The sequence below is a fragment of the Stegodyphus dumicola genome, chromosome 8 (assembly GCF_044657685.1).
Source record: "Stegodyphus dumicola isolate Sdum_Otavi_A_Nest chromosome 8, ASM4465768v1".
NCBI lineage: Eukaryota > Metazoa > Arthropoda > Arachnida > Araneae > Eresidae > Stegodyphus > Stegodyphus dumicola.
The window spans coordinates 84,339,636-84,365,864 of NC_140775.1; the positions used below are offsets into that span (position 1 = coordinate 84,339,636).

General features: G+C 32.0%; 1 protein-coding gene across 2 annotated transcripts in view; it reads right to left on the bottom strand.

Moving 5' to 3' along the window:
• Positions 1 to 7,550: 7,550 nt before the first annotated feature.
• Positions 7,551 to 26,229, bottom strand: part of LOC118182723 (uncharacterized) — a 61,728-nt gene continuing 43,049 nt past the window's right edge. For both annotated transcript variants that reach the window (XM_035352109.2, XM_035352110.2), the window contains exon 2: positions 7,551 to 9,201. In XM_035352109.2, the coding sequence (XP_035208000.1) occupies positions 8,656 to 9,201 (546 nt within the window). In that variant the 3' untranslated portion in view covers positions 7,551 to 8,655. The remainder of the gene's footprint in view (positions 9,202 to 26,229) is intronic.

Consider the following 26,229-nt stretch of genomic DNA (forward strand, 5'->3'; position numbering starts at 1 on the left):
TCATTTAATAAAGAAAACATCTGTCTTAAATCCTGTACATGTTGGTCGAGATTATCACTAGTAATAATGATATCGTCTAAATAGATAAATGTGGACTTTCCAAGAACAGGCCTTAACACAATGTCCATACATCCCTGAAATGTTGCCGGTGCCCCTGAAAGGCCAAACGGTATACGCAGAAATGCATAAGTGCCAGACTTGGTTATAAAAGCAGTCTTAGGCACGTCCTCAGGCCTAACCCCTATTTGAAAATAAACAGTCGTTAAGTCTAAAGTCGTCATATATTTGGTCGATGTTATGTTCCTTAGAATTTCTTCCATAATAGGTAACGGATATACCGGATATTTAGTTATGGAGTTTAATTTACGGTAGTCAATCGCGAATCTCCACCTTTTTGGATGTGTCAATGGATAGTCATTATTTTTCTTACATAAAACCACAGGCCTAGCATAACTACTTGAGATGGGCGTTATGATCTTTTTACGTAGCATATCGGTGATATGCCATTCTATAATTTTTTCCTTATTCTTATCATACCGGTATGCTTTGTGGCTAACTGGCATTGAATCTCCGGTGTCAATACTATGGTTAGTAACCTGAGTAAATCCTGGAATATCACTAAATAACGAAGCAAATTCACTTACCACTTGCGAATTCTTCATTGCTCTTCATTAGGCAGGTGGTGAAGGTTTAACATCGGCGGTTCAGCCTTTTCTTCTGGAACTGGTTTCATAGTCAGCTTAAGGGACGCTTCATTAAAATCCAGCGTTGCTTGTGCCTCTGAAAGAAAATCTATTCCTAAGATAATATGTGCTTGCAGATTCTTTACTATGAAAAACATAACCTTTACTTGTTCGTCCTTGATACGGATGTATAGTGGTAATTTACCTATGCACTTACATCTTTCTCCTTGCGCCGCTAACACTGTCGTATTATCCGAATTATATATGCGGTATTTCCGAAAATACTTCCTAAAAAAATCTTCTGCCACACAGGATAACTGCGCGCCTGTATCCAGGAGTGCGGTGGCTGGGATATTATTCACCAACACTTCAATCTTCGGAAGAGTCAAATTTTTCACCATTACTGTATTTAACTTGAAGGAAGAGGGGTTTTCTTGGCCTTCGGATTTCCGCACCCTCCCGTCAGCAGAAATCCGTTTTAGTTTAAATCCTTTTTTGTTTCCATGCTTTCCTTCTTTTTCCACTAGCCTTGAGACTTTTTTTCCGGGTTGCTATTGAACTGTCGACGTTCGCCGGCTGTTTTTAAATGCTCGGGTTTCCTTGCCCACTGATTCGCTTTGCTTCCGTAGCCGTGTGCTTGACTTTGCTGTGGTCTTGGCGCACCAAATTGGTTTCGTTGTTGATATTGGCGTCTTCTTTCAATTTCCGCCGTTCTTCTACTTTCAAACTGGATTGCTAGCTCAAATAATTTTTCCAGTGTAGTCGGATTTCTTAATTCAACAATATCTTGCACTTGGAGAAGTAACCTGGGCAAAATCACTTGAATTATCTCAGGATCCGGACGGCTTCCATACAAGAGTTTGAAGACGTGAATTTTTCTTAAAATAAAGCTTGAGAGATTTTTGATTCTTTGCTGATATATGCTGAAAAGTTTCGTTTCTAATTTCGCACGATCCCTTACGACAGGGAAGGCTTTTACTAAGGCAGTCTTGAAATTTTCGTAAGTATAGGTGGGACTTCCCGCTTGACCCAAGAGACTTCTGCCTATACATTTGAACCAATTAAGCGCTTGGACCCTCAAAGCGCTGGTAGCTAAGGTAACTTTTGAAATTCGTGCACGGGGTAGAGCATGAAGTGGTCATCCAATTTTTCCAAAAAACCGTTTACCGGTGAGTTTCCATTAAATGTTGCTTCTGGTTTCATCGAAGCGCGCATGGTCTGGACGATGTAACCAAATCCCTCCAGGGCGGCAGCTGGCATTTCTGGATTCTGAGCCGCTTCTGCAGACAGCACAGGTTCTTCTTCTTGAAACTCAGCCATGGTTATTCTTCTTCGTTGGGCGCCACTATCAGGTTCAATGTTCCGTCTTACTTTCTTTGGGAACATGCAGGGACCTGACTCGGAACAGGGAGCTTACTAAAGCTATGTTCAATAACTGTAGGAAGTAGACAAGATACACAAGAAGGGTACACAAAACCCTTTATTTTTCACTCTTTACAATAATTTCCGTACTTCGGAATACAGAGACCAACTACTTGTGGTCTGAACGTAAGAATATAAAACTATAACTAAACTCTAACTTAAATTTGGAATAATAAACGTGGAAGATTGGCCTTATATTAACAGGAAGCCGTATGTAGTACAGAGAACTGTTAACACTACAATACGTTTAAAATTATCAAGAGGATTAAACCTCTGGCCTGGAAGGCAACCAGCAACTGAGTAAAACTTCTAAGGTAAGCGGCCTGCTTCGACTAACTCCTTCCTCTCTCTCGCTTGGCAAAAAGCCCCAACTTAAGTACTTGGCGTTCGCCAGACAAATTTTGCATAAATAAGTTAACGCTTTTAATTCTGGCCGGAAGTAGAAAATAAGAAGTGATAGTAAAGGTTTAAAGTAAAATAAACGTTAGTAAAACTTAAAATTCTTACAACGTTTATTTTAAAACTGTACTATCACTTCTTATTTTCTACTTCCAGCCAGAATTAAATGCTTTAACATATTTATGCAAATTGTCTTGCTAACGTCCAAGTACTTAAGATGTGGCTTTTTGCCAAGCGGGAGAGAGAAGGAGTTTTAGGAAGCAGGCCGCTTACGAGTTTTCACTCGGTTGCTGGTTGCCTTTAAGGCCAGAGGTTTAGCCCTCTTGGATATTTGGAAATGTATCGTAGTTTCAGAAGCTCGGCGTACTACATATGTACCTTTTTTTAAATAAAGGCCAGTCTTAGTGCTAGGCATTTGTATACTAATTCAAAGTTAGCTTTTAGTTAGAGTTTTAGTTAGTAGTTTTTAGATTCTTACGTTCAGACCACAAGTGGTTGGTCTCTGTATTCCGAAGTTCGGAAGTGCCTGTAAAAGATTGAAAATAAAAGGTTTCGTATACCCTTCCTGCTTGTGCTGTCTACTTCACACCTTCTTGAACATAGCTTGAGTAAGCTTTCTGTTCCTATTCAGGATCATTCATGTATCCAACGCAAATCAAGAAAAACAAATGTCCTTACAACTAACACAAGTTACAAGTGTATGCCCACATCAACGTGAAGTAATGTTCTTTATATCTGTGATAAACTAAATCTGGTGTTTTCAATATGAATTATTTCTGGAAATCACGAATTAATACATCGACGCGAAAAAAAGGGATCAGTCGTTCATTTCTCTTTCTAGATAATTCTTTGGCTCATTGGGTGAATGAGGCTCTTTACTCTGGGCAATAGAGACGTAGTATCAATGGTTTTCACTTCTAAAATTTCATATCGTTATCCCATCGCATATTGTTTTATCTCATAGGTCCAAAGTTCTGGTTTAAATTTAGACTTTCAAAATTGACGTTATTTTGATATTAAAAGTTAACAAAGTGCAATATTGAGAGAACGGTGTCACAGTACATCGTCAGGAACATGGAACAACGTGTTAAGATCTTAACGTGTTCTGTGCCTTAGAAGGATAACGACAGCATTTTCATCATTTAATGTGTAAGTTACAAATCTCTTATAATTACTCCACATTTGATATGGAATAAATTGTTGCTAGTTTTATTATTATCAAAATAAATAGATAATAAAGCAGATGTTTTATATGAATCACCTTTATCTACATATTTGATTATTTTATATGCAGTCACTCTATTCTACACGTTAGGTTATAAATGTAACTATTTTTCAAAATTACGGAAAAGTGCATGCAGATATTTGCCACGTATGGGCAATTCAAAATCCTTACGTTTTGCTACAGCTACGTCTGTCGTAACCGAATGAAACTATGTAGATAATTTTTTATAGACTCGTTTTGATAGTTTTATTTTTTTTTCAAGTTTTGCAGCAGAAATTAGTTAAGGATGCGTTGATCAGTAGCTCATTTTCATTGAGGTTATTAATGCAAAACTTTTTCTCGAAGATAATTTTGTATACACTGGGGAAAAAGATAGCAAAATATGTTAAGCAATTTAATTGTCTTAATATTCATACAAGAAGAGTACTTCGAGACATAAACTTCTTAATAAAACCTAGCCGTCTTTGGGACCCCATTTTTCTTAAAATAAAATCTCAAGAAGCTATACTTTCTTTTCTTTTAACCAATTCTATTTTTTGCTACCCATCCTTTTTTAATATGCAGAGTTCACAAATCAGAATAATTGCCAAAGAAAAATAATGTGCCAGGCCAAAATAATTAATAAATAGAAAAACTATTTTCACAAAAATTTGTCGCACAATAAAATTTGCTTTTATAGTGAAATATATCCAATTATCGGACTTCAGATCGTCAGTTTTAATTAATTTTTTCTGTTATTCTTTGCAAGTAGTATGCTTTTAAATTTATGCTTAGAGGTATTACTTTCCAATAAATTACTTAGCAAGTTGCTTTCTTATTTTCTTGTATCCCATCTTATGCTATATATGTTTAAAGTCCTCACCGTAATCACTAGCAGGGCTCACAGATTCACTTTTCGGCCTTGATAATCACGAAACTTACAAAAACATCCTAATAAACATGTATACACATTATATGAAAACATATTAACGAGCATACTTTTGTATGTTAAGCAAACGAAAGCACACCTACAAAACATACGCCAAAAAAGTTTGAATGCCATTCTTCATGTACCGAATTCTTGCATGATTCTGTAATATTTTCTGTTTATAATGCATAGATGAATAAATTTGCCTTTAAAATTTTTCCATATGACTGGCCTCCTGTGACAAGGTATATCATTCTTGAATGCATTATTATAATAAATCACCTGCATAAAATCGAAAAATGTGGCAGAGAAAAAGTACGTTAAGAATAAGATATCTAGGAATTGGTTTGCATCTCAGATTCTAGTTTAGTAACTGAAGTTACCTCGAATTATAAGCGACGGGGGGAGAAACTTGTAAACGGGGAAGGGAAAACTTAGTGGAAGTTTAGAAACCCTGCTGATGCTCTTGTGACCTAATGAATAAGACATCGGTCTCCTAAACCTGGGAGTGCGAGTGCGAGACTCGTCGAAGGTGCGTCGTTTGTTTCCCTTTTTAAACGAGATCTAGAAACAAATAGCAATTCCCTTTGATAAGGAAATTAGATCTATCGATTTGATATTGAACATAGAAGTAAACTCTTCAATAATGCGAATTATATTTATTTGAATTAATTTATTTTATTCAGTTGAATCTGAATAAAATTTTTCATTATGTTTTCTTATTAAAATAAATGCTTCTTTCAATTTTGATTTTACTCAAAGAATGCTAAAAGTGGTCAAGATATTTTCAATCTTGCGGTATGTTAAGATTGAAAATGTATGGTTGCTATATATGAATTATAACTGACCTTACTGCAAAGCAGGTACTATTTATATTGAACATACACGATTAAAAAAACCAGTCCACCAATCCTTTTATTTCATGTAAAATATCATTTAGTTGCTTAATTTTCAGTTCTTAGCGTTTAGAAGAAAATATGTATTAAGTTAGAAAATTAAGAAAGACATTTAAATTTTAAATAATAATATAAATAAACTAACATTCTTCTAGTTACAATAGTTTTTTTAAACACTTTAATATGTTTTAAAACTTATCTTTGAGAGACGAGAAAACGAATAAAAATATGTAGCTATAGGATATATATTTTGAAATTCAAGTCCTTGCAAAACATTCAGAACTGATACTTGTCCACTTGTAGCTCATTTTACTGATACTTGTCCACTTGTAACTCATTAAGAGCGAGCTCATTAAAATATGTTGCCATTTGAGTTTAAAGTCTATGTGCATCAGAAGTTGATATACTTCACTTTATTTTTAGAGTCTTTCAATAAATGGTAAAATACTTCTAGAATCATTAGGTTATTTTGACGTTGGAGACGTGAAAAATGAGCAATGCGCTCCTCAGGATTCGAACCTGAACCTCTCAAATACGCGCCGAGTGTGTTACCGTTACACCACAAAGGCATGCAGAAAGGAACAAAACAATACCTTATATACTACTTTCTTTTAAAGGGCGACTGGGGGTTTGGGCACCTAGTCGCCAAATCCTGGTGGTGAAGAATCCTCATCCACCACCTTTTTAGCTCGGGCGCCTCTGTAGTCTCATTAGGATTTTTGAAGTAGGAAAAACATGAAAAATGAGAAATGCTCTCGCCTGGACCTCTCGAATACGCGCTGAGTATGCTACCATTACATCACGAAGGCATGCAAAAAGGAGGAAGAAAATACCTTAAATACTAAATTCAAAATTTCAGGAAATATTTTGAAGGCTGTTAAGATATAAACTGTGCAATGAATGCCAAATTTTATTGCACTGAAATAGAGGGTAATTTATAAAAATATGTTTTTATATATTTAAAAAATTGCTCTATGTGTCCAATTTTAATGACAAGAGAGACATCTAGATTATTTTATTCCTATACCTCTGCCAACTCATTGTCGATCAGCAGCGATGATACGGATAGGAAGACCCGAGAGAGCAGAGAATGAAGGCACAATGACAACATCCTTGACAAAATGCCACAGGAAAATGTCCAATGATATTAAATCTGAAGACCGAAATGGCCAGCATGTTCAAGCGTCATCGACTTGCTCTGTGCGTCCTACCTATTTGAGAGGCAAAGTTTGGTTCAGATGCTCTGGCAAAGGTTTTTCCCTTCATGGTAAATTTTGACAGAGATGTTCTCTTTAGTATTATGTCGAAAAAGTCTCTTATTGAAAGAGGTAATTATTGTATAAGGTATTTTCTCCCTCCTTTCAGCATGCTTTCGCGGTGTAAAGGTAGCGCACTCGGCGCGTATTCTAGAGGTCCAGGTTCAAGTCCCGGTGAGAGTACCAACAGTGGCGCCCGAAATGAAAGGTGGTGGACGATAATTTGTCCCCACCAGGATTTGGTTATTGGTCCATTATCTTCGGTCGCCCTTTAAAACGGAAAGTATTTCCTTCGTGGTGTAACGGTAACATACTCGGCGCGTATTCGAGAGGTCCAGGATCGAGTCCAGGTGAGGGCATTTCTCATTTTTCATGCCTCCTGCTTCAAAATAACCTAATGACTCTACAATTTTTCTTTCCATTCAAATCTGGCATAAGACAGCTTGTCCAAGCAATATCTTCTACCGATGCATAGATATACGTCCTATCAGGAAAGGTGGACACATCAAGCGTTTGTGAAATATGAGAAAAAGCAAGTAATGCGTGAGTTTAACTCTGTTTCAACATGATAAAATTTGATACAGCTGCATATTTTATCTGCTAGGAATTTTTTTAATGTTTCAGTGAATTATAAATTATACTGAAAAATTTAAACTAATGTGTAATATTAATGTTAATATTAACACAACAGATACTTTTGTACTTTGAAATTCATCAAAACATCCTGTTAACACAAAACAAACAGATAAGAAAAGAACAACGATTAACATTATTTAATTTATTTTGTACTAAAATATCTGTACAAAATTGGCTTCAAATAAACAAATACATCTTTTTTATGAAAAACTATAAAATATATATTCCCGTAAGTTTCGCTAACTTTATTACAACATAGTAAATATATTTCAAGTGTTAATATGCAACACATATGTAAACGTTTGTAAAACAAATATTGTAATATTTATACAATTCTGAAAATTGTTGATTGAATCATAAAACTGAATCAAAACATTTTCCTGTGATTTCTAACTATCGCTAGCAAACATATCGTTTGAAACAGAATTATGAAAGCTAGAAAGATGATATTAAGTAAACGATTAAAAAGTAGTGGGAAATTTTACATGAAGGTAAAAAAAATTAAATTATTGTAATGCATATTACTTAGCTTTCATTATTCAAAAATAAGTTAAAAGATTTAAACACTTCATAAACAGATACTTTTCTATCAGTAGAACCTCATGAGAAAGGTTCTAAAATGTTATGCCAGATGTTTCTTCCTGGGAGATATATTTAAAAATTCTTTTTATAATGTAAAGTTAAGATGTGTTTTCTGCTTGCGTATTTGTTAAAATGCATTTTAAAATTGCTAAATTGTTAAAATTTGTATTTTAACTTGTTAAAATGCTCTTGAAATTGTTTAATGCAGGAAGAGAAGCTTTTTATCCATTCGAATTCCTTCGATTGCAATTACATTTGTTACTTTCCGCCAACTTGTCCTTTCTCAGGGGATGCTACCAATGAAACTTCTGCCCACAAGCATCGTATTTTCAACAAAATTAATAATTAGATTACAGATGTTAAAGAGCTAGATTTGTGAAACAAATTTCCAGAGCAAATGAGAGTTGGGTGATTATGATCACAGTTACGCGATGAGCATAATATTCAAAAATACAATTAAATCAATCTTGAAAATGCTATAAATATTGTCAAATAAAAGGCCTTAAAACAAATCATATATCAGCTTAAAGTAAATAAGTTAATGATACTTTTCGGGAGTTCAAATAGTTGGCCCAGTGTGTTACGTTCTAAAGTCTTTATTGTCATCTCAGTTTACTTTGGCAACTATTACAAACAACAGTCATTTCTTTTAGAGTGGATGAGGCACTGGACGGACCAGAAGGGGATCTTGATTACGATATCGGTTGCGATGTCTTCGTCCAATCCTCATTAGTTCTGGGAAATCTGCATCTCGTTTGGGCTCATCTGGATGTAATTCTTGATAGCTTTTTGAATCATCATATGCACCATATCCTCTTGTATCGCCAGAACCTCCAAAACCACCTAATCTTTCAATGGTGATATTGAAATTATCGTCAAGACCTCTTCCATCGTCGCCATAGGAGACACTTTGGTATTCAGCACTGTTATCGATGTATTTGTAAGGCTGACTTTTGAAATCTGTCGAATAAGAAGAATCTCCTAAATAAGCGCTAGTGTCATCAGGATATTTCTTGACTTCATCGAGTACAGGATAATTTCCAGTAGCTGGCTTTCTGCTACCATAAGGTGTCAGTGAACTATACTTGGGCCAATCCTTCAGAGGTCCTACTCCTCGCCAGTCGTAGCTTTCAAAACTGTCACCTTGGCCCTGCCCTCTAGTCAGGCTGAGAAGAAGCAAACAAGCTAGGAATCTCTATAAAAAAAGAAACGTAAAAGTTTTAATTCCATGAAGTTAGAATTTCCATTTTATAACAAAACGTATAAGGAATATAGCATTTTTCTGCAATTATGACGAAATTAATACATAAAATAGTTGAGGTTCAGGACTTCATATGACAAAGAAAATTTATTAAAATTTATATGAACTTATAGCTTTAGAAAATGCAAAAATTTATTGATATTTTTTTCTTGTCCAATCTCGCCGAATAGTTAAAACTACGAACCGCTGCAGTTCAAAGCGGGTTTAATTGCACCTGTTGAATGAAAGAGCTGTATGAGATTTTCGTGGCTTTGGTTCGTTAGCTATTTACATACAGGCCGGATTGCTTTAGAAAATTCTCTATGAATGCGCTTCCCTTTTAAACTGAGAGTTTTAGTGTATTTTGGCATAACTGAATAATCTTTATTTAAAAATAGATAAATAATAAATGTGGCATAAATAAATAACAAGTTTGGCGCAATTAAATAAATAATAAATTTGGCATAATTAATAATAAATATTTCACTTTCGATAAATCCAACCTTTTCTTGCCAATTATTATTTCGCCCATTTATAGTTTGACAGCCAAATAGTGTGTTAAGAAATAAAGAAAGTGCAGCAGATTTATCTCTGCATATCCTGTAAAGGGTTGAAGAAAAGTACCTCAAAAATATAATTCTAAAATTAAAAGATGCTTGAAAAATGATTCTAAAATTAAAAATTTTCTTATAAAAATTTATTTATAATTTTGCTATGTTTGTAGCAACCATAATTATTAAAAACTAAAATTTGCTCCTTTACAAACACACTCACATACACTTTTATTTAATAACCCCCATCAGAGTAGCAGGTAGTTCGAAATCCCGACGAATGGCTGGCTGAATAGAAGGTTTCATGGTTTTCCTCATGTGTTATGTGACTACGAGTCAGTTTCCCTTAAAACGTTTTCCACGAAGGCATCTTTACCCTTGGCTTTATCTTAATTTAAAGAATTCATACTTCTTAATAACAGGCGCTTTTGAATATTAGACTTTCTATTTGCAATCATAACATAATATTGAATCATATCATAATATTGAATTTTATAGATTGGTAAAAGTTGAATAATAATTCAATTTAAAATGCATACTAAATACTATAAATATTGCTGTAGAATTTATTCTAACGAATTCAAGCAAATATGGAGACACAACTTTAATATTCCGGCAAAATAATTTTGAAAATATAATAATTAAAAAAATTATTCTTTTTTGAATTTCACAAAAATTATGATAGTGAAACTGGAATCTGGAACAGTGAAAATGCGCCATTTTTTCATGAAGTCATGAATGTGCCAGCTGCATTGTGTTTTATTTGTATTACTTTATATCATTGATGTAAGTAGGGAAAATTGGAAAGTGCAGAAATAAAACTACAAGTTACTTTTAACAACAATAATAATAAAGACAGAATTTCAGTTTTACAAACAATTAAGTCCTTTCACCAAGTGGCTATCGACCTTTTCGCCACACCCTTGGTAACCTAGTGGAGACTGCGTGTACCATTCTCAACCTGTAAGATTTATTATCGTACCCCTCTGAAATGCCGATTTTCAGATAGCGTGAGAGAAATTAGCAGTTATTCCAGACTGAATTTGCATAAGATGAAAAAATAAGTTAGTTATACAAGTGTTCGTAACAGATAACACGCCTAGAACGTTTTGTGATTGCAATGATCTGTATAATAATGAATAAATTTTGATTTTAAAATTCATTTGTATTTATTCATGACAGGTGTTTTATGTTCATAGAGTAACAGGTTTTTACTCTATAGAACTGCCAAGAAAGTAGAAAGGTAATGAATATTTTAAGGTTTTCTTTCATTTTTGTAAATATGTTGAAAACTAAATTGCTAGATTAATAGCCCAAACAGGTAACGAATTTCTGCTTAAATAAAAGTTTGAACTTAATTTTTTTAACATAGATTTCCAAAATTAAACACAAAACGTTTTCGATGTTATTGAATTAAAAAGAATTTTTATTTGCATAAAAGTTGAATTTATTAACACAAAATTCCATACATAAAAGGAAGTCGCCATAACATCATCGCATTTGTGTAATTCGTTTTTTAGGAAAGAGCATTTATAGCGGCTAACGAATGACTATGAAATAAACAAAGATCGATGATATTTGTCCTACACACCAACAGAATAAGTGATTCGAATATTTAGAGTCCAGATAATTGAAGGTTTGGTTTATTCAGTTATAGCAAAGCACTCGAGGGCTATCTCCCTAAGGAGAAGGCTGCCTTCGCGGAGGAAGTTTTAAGGGAAACTGAATCCTATCCATGTATCCAAGTAATCTTTTACTCTTGCATTGCCTTCTCCATGAAAATTTAAAATGTCCAGTTTCATGTCAGGCATATGAAGTTTCTGTCCAAAAACAATTTTCATCAATTCATTAATTTGAAAACATTATTTCAAAAAGATAGTTATTATCAGTTACCTGTCATTTACTGCAAAAATAAGAAATATTTTTAAATATTGATGCCTTTGGTGTTAACTCATTCGTTAGAGAGATTGCCCATTTTTATGAGTGTTTTAATAATCAAAACTTCAAAAAAATCCAAAGAAGATAAAATAACAAAAATGAATGCGGGAAGAGAATACCTTCAATTATCAAGCCCACCAGCAGCCAAGAGATAAAATCTCTGAACACAAGTAGTTCGAACCCTGCGTTCTATTTTAGGAGAACGGGCTGGCTGCATGGGTATTTGCATGGTTTTACTTAGTTATTCGAAATTAGGTATTTGAATAAAACTGAACGTTTCTAAGAAACTCTCAGTCACTTTTCATTTTAGATGAAGCGTTTAGAGAAATGTGATTTAAAGAAAATAATTTTAATAATAAATAATTTTAGTCTGAAGGTAAAGTTTTAAATTTTCAGATAGAAAGACAACATAAGGGGTAAACAATTACTTTTATGAATTTTAAATTTTCAAAGAAAAAGATAACGCAAGAGTAAAAGATTATTTTTATGAGAGCTTTAGGCCTTAGTTTATCCGATTGTTACCTGCGAAAGAAAAATTAAAATTATTGTTGATACAAAATTTCCTATTCAAGAATTTTTTGCGCACTTATGTCAAGTGTTTTTCGAAATTTATTAAAATTTTGTTTATTTTTTGTAGATGATTCATTCAGAATTAAATCCGCTGTCATTCAAGTTACTTACAAATTGTGCTTTGTGTTGGTTATATTTTTACTTAGTTATTCGAAATTAGGTATTTGAATAAAACTGAACTTTTCTAAGAAACTCTCAGTCACTTTTCATTTTAGATGAAGCGTTAAGAGAAATGTGATTTAAAGAAAATAATTTTAATAATAAATAATTTTAGTCTGAAGGTAAATTTTTAACATCGAAAACTTATTTTTAAACCTGATAAAATGTTCTAAAGAAAAATCATTCACTGCTGCTTGCTACAAAACATCATAATGCAGTCAGAATATTTTATTTATAGTAAGTTCACTTTAGCACGCATATATAAATAATATAAAATAAATGAATAAAATTCAGAAGGAAATAGAGAGAGAAAGGAGAACGGTTCTGTATATAACTTTGTTTATCTTACAGGAAGAAAGGACCCTCCAATGAAAGCTTTTACTTTTTGAACTTGATTGTTTTAGTTTTCCCTTTACATGTTATTTAAAAATAAGGTAAAAACTATTTTAGACAAGTGACAGCTTCTTTTGCCCAAATAAAGGCAATCTGTAAAATTTCCAGTTAAAAAGTATTTCTTTTCCTATCGCACAATACAGCTCTGTGCAAAAATAAATTTTCCTTAAACACTATCATTTCCACAATAATATCTTTTAGAATAGAAATAGTGTCATTCTTATAAGACGAATGTAAGCTACTTTCTTTTCCATTGATTTTTTTAAAGTTAAAACGACTTGTTGGCACATTGTTTTATTACCTTGCTAGAATTTCCACTTTAAGTAAAGATACCTTGTTGACACCAAAGTCATTTATTTTGGCCTCGAAAAATAGAGTAATTGCTATGAAATGGAAAAGAATTTAGAAATAAGTATATCAGTCGTTTATCAGTCATGAAAGAGTTTGATTAAAGAAAAGTAACGCTTGTGAAATGCACGAACATTTCTTGCTAAAAAACAATGGGAAATTTATCTGATGTTGCAGACGTATTATCATATTCACCTGGTTAAGGAAATAAAATGATTGTCTCACGCGTATTGCAAGCGTATTTTACAGTGTATTGATCTGCGACTTTGTGACTTTGCATGAAACATATATAGTGTCACATTCTTTTAAGAAAAATATCGCGATTTGGTTGGATATGGTGGCTTGATAAAAATACTGAAATGTAATATGTGATATTTCGTTTCGGTATCTTACTGTTGAGTTCTATAGTCCCCAAATATCGTTTTCACTTAATTTTTTTATATATCTTTAATAGTTGATTACCTTAATTTTTTTAAATATTAAATAAAACTACTTATCGATACAAAGGTACAAATAGAGATAATAGATTATTTAAATATAATCTAATTTAACCGGATTTAATTAAAACCGTATGAATCCCAATTACTTCTAAACTGAATAAACATACGCTATGAAATTTCTTATGGTAACCTGGTAACGTTTTAGAAAGTTCACATTTGAAAATGCTTAATAATATTACTAAGAGCATAAATATAGGCATCGTATACCTCTCTCTAAAGAGACTATATCCACAGAACAAAATCCCTTAGAACTATCTTAGGAAGGTTTCATTGTATTTCAAAATCTGAAGAATGGTTATTTGTTAATATATTTAATGCATAGTGAATAACTAATAACTTTTTTCTGATTTCAGGTAACGAAATTCAAGGGCAAAAAATATAACTAATTTCGAATTTTGCAAAAAATACCCTATTGTACCAATGTAGTGACATATATGTGAACATTGCATTTTTATATTAAAGATGAAATTGATATGCTGTTCTTCTTCCTACTGATGTTGTGCCTATTTGGAAAAATTCACGAAACAGTCATCCGTAGGAAATGAATGCACTTATTGGTCAGGTACTTGTGGGTACATGGACTAAGTACATCCTTAATAGGTATTTACTCCAGATATAGTTTCATGTGGACACATGGAGTGAGTACGCCACAGAATAGGTAGCTAATTTTATAGTACGCCACTGAATAGGTAGTTACTCAAAGCAGTTTCTGTATCTATGTTTCTGTATCTATGTTTCTGTATCTATGTATATGGACCAGCAAAAACTAGGTCCTGATTTTCGAGCTTAGAACTAAAAAAGGAGCGGAAGGAGAAATGTATTGAAGAAATTAAATTTTTAAAATAACAAAAGGTGTTTGAAGCGTGTGTGAAATAGCAGATGAACTGTCACACTAAGTTTCTGCAAAGTTAGCCTTCATTTTCCAAAAGAAAATCCGATTGTCGGATGATCTGGGAGTCTGCTTATGACGTTATTGATGACCATTTGTTACCGGCATGAGGTGTTTATGGTCGCCGGATGTCGAAAATGGCCAAATGAAATCGAATGATCTAAGACTTAAATCTTGGTATCGGAATGTAAAATTTGCTTTTGTATTCTAACAGAATTCAAATCAGTAGAGATAAGAAACTTGTTGAGTATATCTACGTTAATTGTTTTATAACTTTCTCATGTTTGTGTCACCAAAGACAAAGCAATTGTTGATATCTTCAATAAAAGTAGCTGTACACTTGCAGATAGAGAAAATTTTCTACCCTTATTAGAATTAAGAGATTGATTATCTCTCTTAAGCTATGATAATTTACCATTTCAGCAAAACAGTATTATTAAGTTTTTAAAAATTGATAATTCTTTTCTGTCATTGTTATCTTAGAAAATGCTTTAGGATCACTTGGGGTTTACCTCCGAAACTCAAATAACTGTTGCTTGCCTATCATTGTAAATTAAATATACCAAGAATTTTATTTTACCTAAAACTTGCATATTAAACACAAGAGGAAAAGTTTTCAAATTCGTTTCACAATTTTTTTAAAAACAAAATCTATTATTTACATAAGTTGATTTGCGAAACAAAATTGTTTCTGGGAAGTCTTTCTGAAAACATGTTTCGCTTTTAACAGAAAGCAAAGTTTTATAAAATACCTATTGGAGTTATAAAGATAAAGCAGAAAGCTCATGGAAATACAAATGTAGAAGTGTAAGAAAAATACCTGAAAAACTTCTTCGATTTCATCATGCAACTTTCAGGACCAACTGAAAATAAGTTATGCTCTCATAATTCTTTTTTGAGTTACGTGCAATTTGCAGATTCATAGCACATTTTTATCGTAATCATTAGTAAGATCAAGAAATCTCAAACATTGTAGAGCGGTTTCTTTTTGTCTTTCTCTTTATTACTTCGCATAAAGCACGAATACCATAAATCTTACGCCTAATGGCCAGCCTTAGTTTTTCGTTAATGCCATCATATTCATTTTGCGCAATAACACGCCACCCTGCGGCACTATACTTGCTACTCTATTCGGGGCACTATTTTATTTTCTTTTTCATAAACAATTTCTTTTGTTTTTAAACCTTGTGCCGTCACACCTAATTGGGCTTTTGTGGAGTCTGCAATTTAAGCTGCAGTTTTCTGCATTGCTGAACTTGCGCTTCGAGAACTGAACGAGGCATTATGCAAAAACACGTAATGTCACACGCATACTTGCGTACATTTTTCTTCTTTTTATAAGTTCAAAAATGACTCTTTTACATATTTGTCGTACGTTATATGGAACAGTGTGATCTAAACTGCAATATTGCTGTTAAGAGGCCTCTAATTTTGTCTCTGTTGGTTTGTTTTTTGGCATTCTTACATTGTGTTGACAGTGCTGCACAACATCAGGAGATTATGCAACAACATTCGTTTCGACACTCCCATTTACTCTTTTTTATATCAGCAAAAACATTCTTTATTGTAAAATCACTACATGGCTAAATTGTTGAGTATTGAAAAGTTTTCCAAAATATACATTTCAAAATAATCATCATGCTTTTCAGATGAGCTTTTTATGTTTCTATACTGTTTACAAAATGGCATTGCTTTGAGACTTGTAAAAACACCTGCTGGGTACGTTTAGGAGAAAAAAATGCTGTCTTAGATATTTTTTTGGGTAGCATAAACTTAGGTGAAGAAACCAGTAAATGAATTACGTAATTTTCCCGTGAAACAAAGACCGTTATATTCCAGCGTTACATATACTATTCATTTAAGAATAAAAATAGTGTTATACAAACTGCTTTTCTAAGTGACATTTTATACCTACGAAAGCAAATATAATAAAACGGTTTTCCAGCAATACTGTACCAGCTTAGCTCAATTAGATTTCCTTGCGAGCTAGATTATTGAAGAACTGTTCTCTGGGTTCTTGTAGCGTAGGTAACAAGGCCAAAGAAGGGTAAAATTACCATATATTTCAACTCAAAATGAATGAAAAAATGGCCCCTCTCAGGTGTATTTGAAGCCTCTACCTGGGCTTTAACTCAAAACAGAAAATATAAAAGTAAACTACTACTAAATAAATTTAATCAGCCGAAGCTGCACAGAATCAACTAACGGAGTTGGCCCTTATTTAAAGACCACGGCGTATACTGGCAGGCACGTAGAAGTACGGCTATAGAATACTAAGCTCAGACAAATAGCAAATATGTGGCAGAAAGGCAGAACACGCTTTCCTACTGAAGTCACCCAGACTCTAGCTTAAATACTCGTTTCTACCTCATTTGCGTAAATCTTAATCCTGAAAAACTGATTCTGGTAGGGAAACGTAAGTGTGAAACTAAAATGCATAGGAAAGGCTTGTTCCAAAATGAAAATAACTATTAGAAAATTAAAGTAAACCTCTACAATACAATGGCATTATTTTTCCGCAGGACGGTTTAGTATCTCTGTTTTCTTAAAAAGGCAAAACGTGTTAAATTCCCTAATCTTTTTCTTCATCTGAAACTGAATTTTGCTTAAATTTAAAATTTTCGATTATGGTGTTTCCTGCTTATCTGTATAATAAATACTATTTTGGCTGTTTTTCATTGATCGCGATTATAGATAGTCTTAAGATACCTTGAGGTACCTTAAGATCGATGTATCAAGAGGCTTATCGAAAAAAATTATCCAAGAGCAATTACAGTGGTTTATTAAAGAGGAAGTGATAAAATATAGTGCTTGAGGAAATAAATAAATTAAATATTTATCTTAAAACTCTGGATATCCTTATAACAGATGATTCTCATGTTATCATGGAAAGATGGAATTTATGCATTCACGCAGTATACTGTTTTTTCTACTGTGATGTTATTCAGATCGTTTTCAATAACAGATCAGCAACCTGAGTTCTGTATGGAAAGATGCTATTTCTTTTCGGCACATATTTAGCAATGAGATGACAATTTTTGTTTCACAAGTCATAATACTCTAAAAAGGCAACGCCCAATCTGCTCGCCTTTCATTTTATCAATGGTGTCGTTATTAAATTGCAATTAATGATGAAACATGCGGTTGACGATAGATGACTTCTAGGTCAATTAACATTTGTAGGACAGAGTGAGCGATGGACGTCTAAATGCGTGCCAAAGTGCACCAAGGACGAAGAGATAGTAAAATTTCTTGCCCGCAGCACTTCGATTACGTAAATTCGGAACTTTTTGCACATGTAGATCTGTTCATATCGCCATTAACAATCATTGACATACATTTTTCATGTCTTTACTTCTTATTTAATATTATGGGAAAGAAGGAAGGGGAAACAGATATTGCTAATTCTGAAATCAATATGCTGTTTTTCGAAATCATAATTTCTCTTGATTAAATACTACAATTTTTCATTACATGTACGCATGAATAAATATTTACTGTTGTAAAATATACCGTTTTTTGATTTAATTCAAAAATAAAGGACATTTTTTACTTTTAATATTTTTAGATGCGGCCTTTTGTCACACATCTGGCATTTTTCTTCTTCTTTCGAATTTGAAATGCACATTTCTTAAGCTTCAGAAGTTTTTCAACACGAGTAAGAATAAATGCTCTTTCAATTGAAAAAGAACATTTCGAATTGCTTTAGCAATGTATTTTATTACTTGGTAATAAATTGACATAAGGAAGAGCACTGATTAATTGCGCGTTTGATTGTTTATAGATTTTGGCGCTACAGTTATCATTCTGGATAAAAATAGTAAGAATTTCAAACTCAGTGATTTGTTTGATTATTTGTCTGCTTATAATACAGAATGTGGTATCTGGCTAGGAATCCGATGATTGATTAATTTTTTAACAGAACAGGAGAGCTGGGGCGTGTTTATATACTCTCTTTTATAGCTGTGTCAGATGGCTGCAAGTTTTTAAATCTCTCAGATGACTATGCATGATATATTATTTCAGTTAACAGAGAGTGACATGCAAAGGTACCACGGCTGTAAATCACTGTAAGAATCTCAGTGGAGTATTAGATATTGCTACTGTCAATACTTTTAATTACTATGCAATGGGAATAAATAGACTGATGTATCTTTTTAAGTTATTATCATGAAGCTTCTGAGCACGTACTGCAGTATTTCGTTTAAAATTTGAGATTTGCTTTCGCGCATTTGTCATAAAAATTGAAATATAATTTTATATTACTTTTGCTGTGCTATTTAAAATTTTTATCAATTTAAAAATATTTCTTGGAACAAGCTAATTCAATTTATTAAGATTTTGAAACAATTAAAAGATAGTCAGATGTTTTCTTCTTTTAAATTTATATATCGATGGCTAAAACCACGAATCAGAAAGAATCACTGTTTCAAGAAAGATGCTTTTTTGAGAATTTGCCAGCACGACTTACTTTAAGTTTAAACAATAAGTTTTTAAAGTGAAACTCGGATTATGTCGTATTCTCTTTTGTATCTCTCATGAAACATTGACCTAATAGCCCTTTACGTAAAAATAACAACAACAACAACAAAAAAGCAGATCCTTGGTTCTGCCGTGGGGAGAACGGTATACTTCTAGTTTTTAAGACTTGTTATTATATTCTTGATGCAGAGATAAAAAACCTAATAAGCCCTCAACTTAATGTTTTTTGTTTGATTATTTTAGGATGTGTTTCAAAATGTAATTCCAGTCAAACTATTTGATAAATAATTATTCATTATTTACTGGAAATAGCCTTATTATTTTACGCAATTGTAATTATCAATTATCACTTATTTATCACACATAATGCATGTCATCGTTATTATCAATGTTAGCGAGATTACGAAGTGCGATTTTGCAGCAGTATATAAAAAATGATGTATTTCTATTAAAAAGGTAAGACATTTAAGTTAAATCACATATCCTTTATTGCTATAAGAAATGATAATAATAAAACTATTTGGTAATAATATTCTTAACGGATTGCAGAAATATTACCCGCAATATAACACGATATTAAAATTAAAAATAAAAGAGGTATTATAAGAATCATTTGCTGACAATAATGGAAACATTATTTTGGACATTCGCCCTTTAGTTAAGACCTTGAAACTTGTCATTTGTTAAAAATATGTGGTTTTACAGTTATTAATTCAATTAGAGCTAACGCGCATAAATAAATTATTTTTTATACTCTTCGTAATTTAATTCGTATTGCGAAAAGAAAAATTTGGAAAACAAATTAGAAACTTAGGCAGCAGCGGGAAAATACTGCTAAATGCTGTTGCCAAGGTTAGCAATAACATTAGAAGTACAAATATATAATACGTTTCGGTAGCTGAAATAGCCCGGAGACTAAATATAAAAGAGTGAGAGATGGAGTGGATGTAGTGATTAAAGTGGTTCATTGCTGTGTCATTACTTCCTGAGGAAAATCTGATAAAAACATTGCCATGAAATCTACTTAACGATGCTATGAATACACTCAGAAAGGCCTCTGTTTTAGAGATTTATATTGTTAAATTCAAGAGTGACCTTCATAACCACAGACTGCTTTTAATAATTTAAGAATAAAATTAATGTATTTGCCGTATTGGGCGAATATAATTTATGAATAATCATATCTATCGTAGTGGCTCCCATAATTATTTGATAATAAAAATAATGATAGGAATAATTATAATAGATAATAAATAATAAACAGTAATTTTTTGGATAAATGTATACAATTTCTCTATTGATATAGTAGAAGTTATAAGAGGGGCTCTAATTTTGCTACGAAACGTTTTATACAAAAAAAGAATAAAAAACGATATTTAGAACTGCTTTATTATAAATTGCAATAAAAATTAATTTCACATTATTCATACTTGCAATATAAATTCTAAAACGAGGATTATTACAGTATCTCAATAAAGGCAAATTAGGAAGCGCTTTATCCTTTTGGCTTTTCTATGCTTCTACGTTTGTCGACTTCCACCGGAATCCAAATCAGTTAAAAGTGTAAATAAGATGCAGTTTCAAAAGTTTATCACAAAGCGTTTGGCATTTTAGGCTGGGTCTTATTTTGCTTTGATTTTCAGCAATTTGCAGTAGCTTACCGGTAAAAAATTGCTTGTTATGACTCTGGGAGTGATTAGTGAGCAGTAATCAAATTTAAATTAGGCTCTGCATATAAAGTGAATTAACTTCAATGCATTTTGAAAATATCAGGACAAACTATTACTCTTTGGAATGCTAGTGGATGTTTTGTTTCTGTTAGTTTTTAATTTAACGGTCAGACTGGTACGCTAATAAATATTTTTATTTGGGATTTTATTTATATTAGTCAAAAACTCAGACGAAATAAAAAGTCGTCCATCAATCTTTTATAATTACTTTGGTGAGCTAGCCCGATTAATAGAATAATCATATAACATTTTCTGAATATACAAGATCAGAATGTATATATAATAGTTTTAACTACATAAAGTTACTTTCTCATGCTTATATCCAATCCCTATTTTCCTAACAACACATTTGATCTTTCTAGAACAGGTGGCTGAATATCTTTACTTTCTATATTAAATAACTTCTTGATTAACTAATGAATCTCTTTAATGTGCGACCTATTGCAGTAACAATTACGATGTAACAAATTAATTCAATCACTTAAAAGGATTATAGGATTAAGATAAAAGAAATTCAGTTTTTATTCCTTTGAATAACTTCAGTTTAAAAAGTTTCAAAATAGACAATATTTGATATGTGTCAAACTTAACATCTTTCTTGCTCATTTCACTAGAAAAAGTGACATGCTCAGATTAAAGTTTTAAGATCCAAACAGCCAAATGACAGAATTAATGTCATAAAAACTGGACTATTATTTGGTGTTGGTGTTGGTGTATTTAATTATGGCAAAGCACACTAGGGCTATCTGCCTAAGGGGAGGGATGCCTTCGTGGAGGACTTTCTAAGGGAAACTGGCTCGTATACACGTTACACGTGGGGAAAACCACGAAAACACCCGTGCAGCCAGCCCGTTCCGGACTATTATTTGACGTTCAATAGTTTGCTAATCTTTGTTTAATAGGTAAGCAGCTTTACATATTCTGAAAGATTTCCCACTGAAAAGTAATAAAATTAAAACCAACATTTAATGTATTTGCCGTATTTGCTAAGTTATTGAAGCTATAAAGTTTAGAATTTTTGCAAGAAATTTTGAAGTTAGTGAGCCAGTTAAATTTATAGGCATTAAAAGCCTCAAGCACTGATAGTATTTTATTATCACTCTTTTTATTATTTATTATTTTATTATCACAACAAAACTTTAATTTTGCAATAGATTTTGAAATAAAATGATCATAAGTTACGTAATTTATAAGACGGTGAAACATTTGAAACATCCATAAAGAATAAATTTCTCCACCAAATTTGATTGCAGAAAAGTAAACTCGTTCCTTTTTTTAACAACGTCACAAAAGTCTGATATATTTACTTTTGGTCTCATAAGGCAGACATCTGTACCTGACTGCAAGAATTTATATGGACACAGTGGCTTATGCTACAGTTAAATGAAAGAGGTTGTAGAGTCATTAGTCATTAGAAATCATTAGAAGCAGGAGATGTGATAAACGCGCAATGCCCTCACGGGGACTCGAAACCGGACCTCTCGATTATGCGCCGAGTGTGCTACCGTTACAGCACGAAGATATAGTGCAAGAAGGAAAAAATGCCTTATAAGGTTACAGTTAATTATCTCTGTCATCAAAGGTTGTCTGAATTACTACTACAAAGCCCGTTATCGAGACATGCTACAAAATATTCAAGCCTGGTTTTGCCACAGAGGTAAGAGACTATGCGGAAATGTCTGAATCAAAGAAAGTCACTAAAGTGGATAGCTCACAACAGGCCAGGAGGATGACGATTTAATGCGATGCTCTGTCAGTTTTGGATTTAATCCCGTGTGTCTTTGTGTTTACATTTCTTGTTTAATTCCAGAATTATCCCAACCGTATTGCCGACGTTATGCCTCTCGTCAAGCCTGATATATTGGCATAGGGGAAGAATGAAATGGATTATCTAGTCAGCAACAGTGAACACATTGAGAATTTGTCAAGAACATAGTCTCCTGAAATTATGAATTATTTTTTTATTAATGTAGAAAGACAATATCTTGAATCTTCAGAAATCATTCATCTGTCATTAATTATCTACCTGATGAATAACACTTCTATGATCAGTCTACTATTTAATTTACATTTTGATAATGGTGTACAAAGCAAAATGTAATGTACAAATATGTGTAGAACTTCATGTACCACGATAAAAAAAAAGAATCATTCACCAAATAAAAGTCATAATGACCTCCAAAGGTAATCTTAATCAACATGTAGATTCCAAAGAGGAGCAGAAATTGTAAATAGCTGGTAAAGTTATACGAATGTATAACCTAACTTGTTATATGGTTCTTGTGTATAAAAAAATCGAAAGCGTAAAAAATGCATTATGATTTATTTTACGCTAGTTACAAGGAAAAAAAATTCATCCCTTTACGAATAAAACTACTGGTTATGTTGTAGAACTAATTTACTGATTTAGATCACTTTAACAGAGCAAATCTAAATATTTTCCGCCAGATTAAGCGAGAAACTTAAAAAAAAAAAATCTTCTTTTTAGATGAATATTCCACATTGATTTGATCAACATTAACATTTTAAGTTGATCCCATGAAATAATTAATGATTAATATATACTAAAATTTTGCCTGAAAATATAAGGAATATTTTGAAATTAACCTACTAATTACATGCACTTAGTAAAATGTTTATTCAGATTATTAAAAGCATAATAAACATTTTACTAAGTGTACGTTTGCTGTTAAAGGGTGATATAAAAATTGAATTTTTTAAAATTTCAAATTCTTAATATTCCCAGTGCTGAAAGTTTTTTTTTACAAAATTCATTATCTTATTTGCGAAACTGCATAATTGTAACTAAAATCTAAGATCAATATTTAAGGAGAGTATATAAAATTCCACTGAATACAGGTTAAAGTTAATGATTCTTTAAATCAGTGGTCTTAAACTCTCGCTCTTGAAGCACGTAATTATACTGGATATTGAAGTTCATAAAATCTTAAACAAGAGTTCTTTATCTGATTAGATTAAGATTTGTATTTGCTCTAAAATCTAAAATCTATGTCTGGTTCGTTTTCGAAGTTCTTCAACCGTTTAAAAATTAATCAACCTCAACACAATGCTATCAGTTTTAAAGAAGTATTAAATTTATAAAATGTAATGATCCATTTCATCACTAATGCACTAAAATAATTATGTATTAAATTTGCAAGAGATTAATATAGCTGCTATCTATATAAGAAATGTTAAGAAGATTACGGGCAAATCTAGAGAGAAAAAAGTGTTTTTTGATTGCAAATGTTTTTTTAAAAATTATTTTTCTATTATTTTGCGGTAGAAATTTAGCTTTATGTTTTGAAAGTCTTTAAGGTTATCTAAGTCTCACATTTTGAGGTAATCACTTAAATATTTTGGTAACTTGAAAATGAATGTTCTTTTAATAAAACGCAATATTTCTGTGAACTGATTTAATTTTATGTATTTTACAAAAATCTTAAAAACGATTTAGTTAATTTTAAAGAAAGTTACAAAAACAAATTACATTTTTTTCTAGAAATTAGTTATTTTTTAAATTTCTAGCAGAAATTCTAAGACTTTTAATCTATTTTGCCACATTAAAATGTATTATTTTTAGAATTTGAGGAATATGAAATAATTAATCAATATTTTATTGAATATACGCGGCTAAGACTGTTTTCTGTTTTATAATTTTTTTCTTAATTTGTATTTTTATTATATCTTCTTACAACTGTCGAAAAGAAACGAGCAAACGGCACGCATATTTCACAAGTGCACATCTGTGTAGCCATCGAGGGAGTGGCCTCTAGGATGAACCAATGAGCATCCAGTAATATATCTGTCATGTCACATGACTTTTCGCGTGCTTTAAGATTTAAGCAAGATGGTTGAAAATATTCTGTACAAAATAATTAAAGCATCATCGTTTGCTTCTGAAACTTTTCATTGCGAAGTTAAATCAATTATAGGAAATTCTGAAGATTTCACTACCTGGTTGAAATAAATACAAACACATGTTGGATAATTCGCAAAAATATCGATGTGAAATATTGCTTAATAAGTGGTAAATAAGATGAAAAAAGAAATATGTGATAAAGGTCTGAGCTCAAATGCTCATAAAACTATGCGTAAAATAACTAAACTTTACATAAAACTATGCGTAAGAGAAAATTATTTACACCAATTGTATAAGAAAATAGAAGTCAGCACTTTTTATTGCAGTCCATATGAAAAAGATGTTCTATAATAATAATCAATGCAGAATTTTATTCAAAGTGAACTTTACTAATTTGCATTCGAATACATTTAGTGTGTTAAATTTCACATTTAATAACTGCTCACTCTTAAATGTACTGTCTACACAAAAAGTACTCATGAAATAGAGTGAATTTATCGTATTCACAACGAGTATATTCAATTTACTCACATATAAATTTTAATGTTAACAATGGATATAATCAGATCATATGTATTCTGAATCTTACACTTTAAAAATCAAAAAAATGCAAGCACTGAAATAAGAAAACACTAGATACATCGTAACACTTTCAGTCATTCTCAGCTCAATTAAAAATATATATGTACACTTGAATTCTCTTAATCCACATAATATGGCGTGAACATCAATCCTGATACTAATGCGTGATAAAAATCGCGAAAGTGAAATGTCAGCGATTAATCAAACTCAGTAAACGAAAGCACTAGGAGATTTAGCGTCACAAGAGCAATAGCAGCTCATTGGTCCATTTTCGAAACCCCTCCCTCAGTAGCTACGCTGATGTGCACTTGTGAAATATGCAAACGGTACACACAGTTCCACTTAAGTTCATTAGCATTTCATCCAAGCAACTGATTAATTGCTATTTGAGACATTTATAAATTATTCATGAAGATCGCAACTATCGAAAAAACAAATTCTTTCGTAATAAATGAGTGCAGAGGCACATTATTATATATGAAATGCTTCTCGAATTCCAGGCATTTGCATATTAACTAGGAAATGTTTTGATTTCTGAAGAGATCTGATATTCCGACCTGCTTCAGGTAATAAAACAATAGAATAAAAAAACTGGTATGGAACTTTTAAATATTTTTTACTTTTAGAGATTCGTACTTACGCGTTTTTGCATATTTTACCTTTGGCAATAACGGCATATTTAAAAATATAATTGGATATTAATATTTTTTTAATCCTTGATTTCTGTATCTCAAAATGCCAATACGAATCAAAAAGATTTTTAGAGTTTAGTAACAATTATTATTATTTCATCCTCGTTCAGTATAGACCTTGTTCAGTATATTCTTCTGAAATAACGATTTTGTTATAAATAAGTAATTAGTTATACTATATCAATTTTTTATTACTTTTGAAGAAATAACACTGAAATCAAGAGATACAAATGCTCTGTAGCATTCAAATCCTAATCAATCGAAATTAGGAAAAAACCAAAACCGTT